Source organism: Hemibagrus wyckioides, linkage group LG06 (assembly GCF_019097595.1).
Source record: "Hemibagrus wyckioides isolate EC202008001 linkage group LG06, SWU_Hwy_1.0, whole genome shotgun sequence".
Lineage (NCBI taxonomy): Eukaryota > Metazoa > Chordata > Actinopteri > Siluriformes > Bagridae > Hemibagrus > Hemibagrus wyckioides.
In genome coordinates, this window is record NC_080715.1 from 20,704,099 (window position 1) to 20,712,590 (window position 8,492).

The 8,492-nt window shown below is 38.2% G+C and overlaps 1 protein-coding gene across 1 annotated transcript in view; it reads left to right on the forward strand.

The window, feature by feature from the left end:
* The window catches only part of gli2a (GLI family zinc finger 2a), a 58,053-nt gene extending 53,222 nt beyond the window's left edge, over positions 1–4,831 (forward strand). The window contains exons 12-14 of the mRNA XM_058393285.1: positions 29–310; positions 1,140–1,476; positions 1,592–4,831. Of these exons, the coding sequence (XP_058249268.1) occupies positions 29–310; positions 1,140–1,476; positions 1,592–3,744 (2,772 nt within the window). The 3' untranslated portion in view covers positions 3,745–4,831. The remainder of the gene's footprint in view (positions 1–28; positions 311–1,139; positions 1,477–1,591) is intronic.
* Positions 4,832–8,492: the final 3,661 nt, after the last annotated feature.

The following is an 8,492-nucleotide window of genomic DNA, read 5'->3' on the forward strand; positions in this document are numbered from 1 at the left end:
AATTCTTTTTTATCTCATGGTCCCTTAGAAACCATATGTTTGCAAGATCCCAGGTTGCACTAAGCGTTACACAGACCCTAGCTCTCTCCGAAAGCATGTGAAAACGGTTCATGGTCCTGAAGCGCATGTCACCAAGAAGCAACGTGGTGATGCTCCTACAAAACCCCAACCACCTAAAGGAAGTGGGGATAATGAGGCCACCAGTAAGCATGCTGGGAGAGGATCAGAGGGGTCAGCTGAAGCCAGCAGTACCAGCAAAGGTGTGGAGGATGGCCTACAAGTGAAGTCCATTAAGACTGAGAACACAATGGTAAGAAACTAATTTGTTTTAATACATTACTGTACTAATCTGCATATATATTTAACCATGGTAGAATATTTAGAAGCACACCCAATTACAGTATTCTTATATATACTAATGCTTTTCCTTTTAAATACTTTTTTTGCTTTATTAACACTTATTGGGTTGACTCTTGAATATCTGTCATGCTTTAAATCTTATGGACAGACTTTACTCAGGTGAGTATAATATATATCTTTTCTGCAATGTGAGACATTAATTTATAATCCACTACAATTGTTCAGCATGTTTCTGCTCAATTATGCTCATAACTCTTTAGTTATTTTTTTATGTTCCTGCATGCTATTTTTTCATGTACCACCTCTTATATGCTGCAGATATATGTTTTAAACTGTATTTTAACACTGTGTTTTCCACACAGCCCACATTTCTGTTTCTTACATAGAACTATTCATCTCATCTCACCATATTCTTTTCTGTTCCTTCGTTGCCCGGGGAGCTGCCAGTTTCCTCTGTAGTGCAATGATAAAAGTAATCTAATTAATATTCAGAGACTGGGACTGCTGTGTGTTTACTGAACAAAAAGCATCACACTGTGATCAAGAAGCACTTTCTAGTTTAGACTTGGTCAGAACTCATTTACATCATTGAGGCTTTAAGCTTTGAGCAAACAGACTGTGCAGTGCAGTTATTCATACATGCTATATTACCATTTTGTTAGAAGAGATTTTTTTTTCTTTTTCTCTTTTTAAATGAATGTTGTTAGAGTAATTATTTACAGGTTAAAGTGAGTTCAATTTAAATAGCTATAAAATTATTCATTTTCTACCCATTTTAGATGTATCAGTCCAGCCCTGGTGGTCAGTCATCGTGTAGCAGTGACCGGTCACCGCTAGGTAGCACCACCAACAATGACAGTGGAGTAGAAATGGCCATGCACAGTGGAGGCAGTTTGGGGGACCTGTGTGCTTTAGATGATCCCCCTGTGGTAGATTCCACGGGTTCTCCAGGAACTTCATCAGGAGTAGGTCTCCAGCTGTGTAAGAACAGGGGGGTTCTTCTACATCTTGATCATATAAAGAAGGAGAAATTAAAGACGATGAGAGACTCCTGCTCCTGGACAAACTCAACTCCTCAAGTCCGAAACACCAAGCTGCCTCCAATACCAGCTGTCGGTGAGTATGCTAGAATCCATTACATTTGAAATGTGACATATGTAAAGACTGAAAAAAACTGAAGACTGTAAAGGCTGAAGAGAAGCCCTCATTACTCTGCTTTTCCACCTTTCAGGTTCTCTGCTGGAAAGTTCAAGTACAAGCTCTCAAAGTGTTGGCACACCAGGGCAGCGCATTGGAGACTTAGCCTTGTGTGAAATGACAGTACTGAATCAGATGAAGGAACGTCGAGATAGCACCACAAGCACTGTGAGCTCAGCCTACACACTTAGCCGCAGATCCTCAGGCATTTCACCTTGCTACTCCAGCAGGCGCTCGAGTGAAGCCTCACAGTTTGGGGGACGCAACAACAACATCAGCTCAGCAGACTCTTACGATCCTATTTCTACTGACCTCTCACGCCGATCTAGTGAAGCCAGCCAGTGTGGTGGAGGGACTTTGCCAAGCCTTCTCAGCCTCACCCCAGCCCAGCATTATCGCTTAAAAGCGAAATATGCAGCAGCCACTGGGGGTGCACCACCTACACCCCTGCCCAATATGGATCGCATGAGTCTTAGGACTAGGATGGCTTTTTACAATGACTCTCAGGATAACGCAGCTCATTTATTCCAAGCTCGGACTGTAGCTACCTCAAGACGCTGCAGTGATATGAGTTACGGAGTCCCTGGTATGATGCCTCATGAAATCCCAAGTAATATGCCAAGGAGAGCTAGTGACCCTGTACATCGAACTATGGATCCTCTTTCTTTGCCTCGTGTTCAGCGCTACAACAGCATGAGCAGCATGAACCCTTCCCGGCTGCCTCAGAGTGACCTTTGTGGTGTTAACCTGCAAAACAACACATTTTCTGATGGCAGCTTGCATCGTCATGCCTTCAACCAGAGGCCCCCAAGCATCTCAGAGAATGTTGTCATGGAAAACATGGCTATGGATGAAGCTGACCAAACAGAAGAGGACATGGTGCTTCCAGATGATGTAGTGCAATACCTCAGGTCCCAGCATGCTGGCTCATCTCAGGATACTGGTATAGCCTACAACGGTGGTCAGCCACAGGTTTTCAGAAGCAATCTGACCTCCCAGCAACACCAGCAGCTGTATGGGCAACGCCGCATGGCCTTGGTTGATGCTAACATGAATCACATAGAGCAAATAATGCCCCCCTGCCAAATCAGCCCAGGTTCCCAGCAGTCTTTTCCAGCCTCTGATAGTGTGAATAAGAATCACATGCCTGTACAATGGAATGAAGTTAGCTCAGGTACAGTGGACAACACACCAAGATTTCCAAAGCAGCAGCTTCTCAGAGGCAACTTGGCAGTGGTCCAGCAAAAGCAGAACACTGGCGCTTATCAAGGCTTTGGATCAAATCAGCAGTCTGCACCACTCAACCAGAATTTGGCTGTTCCACAGCAGGGTTACTCACAGAGGAATACTCAGCGGACAAACCCCATTCAGCACTATAGACAGTCATACGTCAACCCCTGTCAGAACCTCAATGAGCAAACCAAGGCCCACCCTGGTTATAAACAGGAAATCAACCACAATCTCTCATCAGGAAACAGCTACCAGGGTCCAGTACGCAATAGCATGGCTCTGCAAAATCAAGAAATGCAGAATTACAAATCTGGCTACTCACGCCTGGAAAACCAGCAGAATTATATGCCATTGCCCCAAACAACCCATCAAAATATCAGCAGAGTTTTTCAGCCTAGGCCTCCACCTGAACCAAAACCTTCAAACAGGCATCATGCAGGTTCAGGTTTGCCCCATCATGCTGGTTATTCTCTGTCCAGTACAAGCTCTGATTTTAACACCTCTGAGGCCAGCCCAAAGAGACCTTCTGGAAGTACTCATCTCTCCAGTGGAGACAGCAATGTGTGCTATTCGGTTGAGATCAAAATGTTAGACAGCAACGGAGACTATAACTCCCCAATGTCTCCTTCTGCCAGTCAAGCTGCAATGGCTACAATGACATCTCCTGGAATCAACCAGGTTACCAGCACAGTGGACTCTACTCAATCTACTGAACATGCTCAAATAGACTTTGATACCATGTTGGATGACGGAGATCATTCCAGCCTGATGTCTGGCACACTGAGCCCTGGACTCTTGCAGAGTCTTTCACAAAATTCCTCACGACTCACTACTCCACGCAACTCTGTCACACTGGCCTCTGTGCCAGCAGGTATCAGCAACATGGCCATCGGTGATATGAGCTCTATGTTAACTGCCCTTGCAGAAGAAAGCAAATTCCTAAACCTGATGGCTTGAGGATTAATGCATTACAGCTGTTGAACACTGAGAAAGACATTTAACAGGCTGTGTTTGGTGATCTTTCTACCTTTTGTATACATTGTATGAATGACACTATAGATATATGTGACACAACAGACACTTATGTCCAATGCAGATCAAAATATGTACATATATTTTTAATGAGATAAAAGCACTGATATATTACAGTGAACTTTACAGAAGTTTAGGTCAGCATTACCAAATGCCTGCATTACAATTGGAATGGGTTCTTTGCAATGAAATGCAAAGATCTCAAGATGGCATATATCCAAGTCAGAAAGCCATATGTTTTACTTATAGTGAATTAAAAGCTGTCCAGGGTAACGTGGTCTCAAGCCAGCTTTGGATAAATCAAGATTCCCCTTCCTTAACAGTGCACTTAGTAGGGGTTCACTAAGTGCCTTCACAAAAAAAAAATACACATGCAAAAAGTATTAAAGTCCTATCCAATTGTACGTAATCTTGTATTTAGTTACAGTGTTAGATATTTGTGTTTTCTTTCTTTTTTTGTTAATAGTTATTGTATGTTATGTGCATTAAATTGTGTTAATTACTCACTAGCAGCACAAAGTAACTTTTTTTTTTTTTTCGTTGAATGACAGTATTGGGCAGGGGTATCCAAAAATCTTCTGTTAGAAAAAAACAAATGCAGTCACAGGCCACACTCTCTGTAATAATCAAAATAAATAAATAAATAAATAATAGGCCTACTTGATTCCACCACTAACACTGCCTTTGTTTTTATATAAGTGACTAACTCAGTAGCTGGATTTTAAATATTTCATGTTTGGCTTGGCTGCATTGTGTAAGTAAATATTTTTCTCAACAGTTAATGGTTTCACCAGGAACAGTGATGTTGGACTGAAGAATTTGCTGTCAAGTCAGGTGTAAGTCTTGTTATGGAGATTGACGCAAATCACAGCAGTGACTGAGTTGTCATTTATCTCAGTCGAGCCTTGTTCAGTGTCATTAGAGACAATGATTGCTCACATATATACAGTATATTTGCGAAGACAAAAAGACAAAAAAAAAAACACGGTACTGAATAAAAGTCAAACGCACATGTTTTGCCTGTTACTTGCTCTGTTTGTTGACAGATATCTGCTTAGTCGGCTAACTTTCTTACAAAAAAACAATTTCTTGGTTAACACACACACACATAATAATAATACTAATAAGAAGAAGAGGGAAAAGAAGAAGAAGAACCACTTTGTTGGACAGACGGGCTGCCAGTTCTTGCATTTTCTGTAATCATTTGCACTATAGCATCATTTGAGTGACATCAGTGTCAGGAAGAAGAAGATAAGAGTAAATTACATTAGTTATTGAACACTGGTATGAATACTGTATTTACTGACGTGCTTTACCCTTAATATCACCGGAAAGCACTCCCTTGTGTTTCTCATTTGTAAAGCATTTCTGCATTACAGTAACTGATTACTGAAAGATTAAAAGTACGCAGTAAGGCAAACAAAATTCATTTTGCCAAAGCGCCTGAAACCCCATTTATTTATTTATTTTTGCTCACAAGGAGGAGGGCTAAAGGAAGTAAAAAAAACACTTTTTTTATTTGTTTCTAAGTGATAGCGACACCCAGTGTTCAAACTAAGTAAGAATTTCTAAAATTCATTTTATTGTAAAATTTCAAAAATGGCGTCTTGACGTTGTTTGGACTCCGTTGATATTGTTGTTGTCCATTCAGTGGTTTATTTTGGAGGATATCCAACAATAATGCCCAAAGATATAAAGAAGACAAAAAAATTAAAAGAATTTAAATTAAATTAAATGATGTGATCTACAGGCCTCTGAAAGCACATAATATTTTATTTTAATGATCAATCATTAATCATTATTCAGAAAAAGACTGAATAAATATTGTAAATATAATAAATAATATATCATGGAAGGTTCTCTACAAAAACAATATGGCAGTACAACACAAGTTTGAAAAATTGATAAATAAAAACCTAGACCTGAAGGATGTAGTCGTTTCTTTTTCTCATGTTTGTCAAAGTCAATTTTATAGTCATTGGCACAGAATCCTAACACCTTAACATATAGGGTAAACAATTATGTACTGGTAAGTACAGCTTACTTTATTGATGTACATCCATTTTAAAGCTGCACATTAGATTTTCTTCAATACAATGGATAAAGAATATTATTTTATCTATACAATAAAGAAGTATGTACAGTGTTTTAGATGACTTTGTATAAATAAGTTACTGTATTTGTAACATATAACTTTGTTTTCAAGTTAATGTCAAAGCTATAAACCTTCTGAAAATCCATGATACATAAAGAATATGTTCAAAATGCCTACAGAGTAGTTTCTATAGTAGGCATAAATAGTATACAAGAACCTCTGGGAAGGTGGCAGAAAAGCATGTGACAAATAGCTTCATTTTGACAGCATATTTTGTTGAAGATTTATTTGATCCAGTGTCTGTTGATTACTTATGCCAGTGAAATTCCATATGCTCTTAGAGAAAAGATGAAGGAAAAATAGCCTGAGGGTAAGAAACATTAGACATAGCAAGAGCTGACTGTGAGACACTGTAATGATGAAGAGTTACACAAATATTACAGGTGGTAGATGATTTTACATGGAAGAGCTGGCTGAGTCAAAAGTGTCCTGAGATTCTGGCCAAAAACATATGAAATTACAACAAAGGCGTTTACATCGCCATTCAACAGACAAGGAAGTCTGCATGCAGCTGTCCTCTCTCTGGGCGAAAGAAGACAGCTGGGGAAAGGCAGCTGCTTCCCGTGGGGCTGGACACCTAAAAATATTTAAAACTGCTCATTTAATCAAGTAGCTCCAGGCATAACTGACCCATTCTATCCAGGATACTATAGAATGCTATTAACATCAATTAATACTTGAGGCCACCATCTTTTTCCATGGCAGAAAGATGAAAATATAATTTATACATTGAAAAACTACAGATATTACTTTACTACAATAATGTATTTTAAGGAAATATTGCGTATCTGACTGTAAATACATTAATAACTCTTAATTATTTTACAATAATAACTATTAATTATTTGTTGTATCAACGCTCTGCATAATGTGATCCACTTGACAAGACTTTCATCTATCTTCCATGTAAGGCCTGGTTAAGAGTCTTTATCAAAGGGAATTTGAACATCTGCACTCTTTTTGAATCAGAGGAGTTGACCTCGGTCAGAATACGAGGCACACAGCTACCCCTCCCTACATACTCAACTCACCAACGCTTTAGTCATCGGGACATCTCAGCATGAAGGGTGACATTGTAGTCAGATTCTTTACATTGCACACACTGTCATAGCAGACTGTTTGAAGGGGAATATGTAAGATATTTAAATGACAAAAAAACGTAATACTGGGCATAATTTGTTAAAATTAAAATGTATTAATTATACCTTTTACTAATAATAATAACAATATTAATAATAATAACAATATTGATGATGATGATAGTAATTAAAGAACCTTGGTTTATCACAGCATTCGAGCATTGCCCTGTGAATTATGATTGCAAATCAATTTTATATAGATTTTATAATACATTTGTTATGTATACATTTTATACATTAAGAACAAATATACACAGGTAGTGTTGCTATAGCATGTAGCATCGCTGCCTCATCAGAGTCCCTGGTTCAATCCTGAGCTTGGATTACTATCTGTGTAAAGTTTCATATTCTCCTCATGCCCATGTGGGTTTATTTCCACCACCCAAAAATATGCAATTAGGTAGCTTGGCAAATCTGTCTTGTCCCTTAGTTTGAATGTGTGTGTCTGTGGTGCCAGCCATACTGTTTTGCCATCCTGACCAGGAAAGAGGAGTGGAAATTATTATAACAGTAACATGGGGACTAAATCTGGAATTAGATATTGTAAACGTGTAAATACTTTTGCACCCTGTCCTAGTAACTTTAAAAAGCACAAGTCTGGGGAAAGTGATTTAATGGTATTAATTCCAGACATCTTAGAATTCAAATCAGGTTTTTTTTACTTACAGTTGCATATTCACAACATATTAGAGACAATAAAGTACATGTGTGTGATTATTTTGAAGATATATATAACTTATAACTATTGATTTCGAAGTCCAAGGCAACAGTTTTCTTTCTATTCACAGCTGGCTTTATCAATTAACTTTCATGCACAATTATCTCATCTAAGGACTGGAATCTTGGATCCAGTTTGCTGGGATTGTCTGTATGAAGCAATGTTTGAACAAAGTCTCCAGAGGGCTGAGTATTCTCTTATGTTTAAGCAGCTGGGTCAAGAAAGTTTTAAAAAGGGGGTTGGGCATAATGGGAATTTCTCTTTAAATATGATTCAGTAGCAGCAAAGGAAACTTAATACCCTATATATATATCTTTTACTATATATTGTGAAGTAGGTAAATCAGCTAAAGATATTTTGGGTAAAACTAAATTCTTGGTCAAATTTATGTGCTAGGTAATGACAATATTAAAAAAATGTTTATTTTATTAGACACCTTTACAGTCTTGCACACTTGGACATTTGAATGCCTTGTTTATATGATTTACTTATTTACAGAATACATTCTATCTATCTATCTATCTATCTATCTATCTATCTATCTATCTATCTATCTATCTATCTATCTATCTATCTATCTATCTATCTATAACAAACATAAAAAATTACCAGTTGTCAGGATTCAACTGGTGTTAAATACAGTAATTTCATTTAGAACATG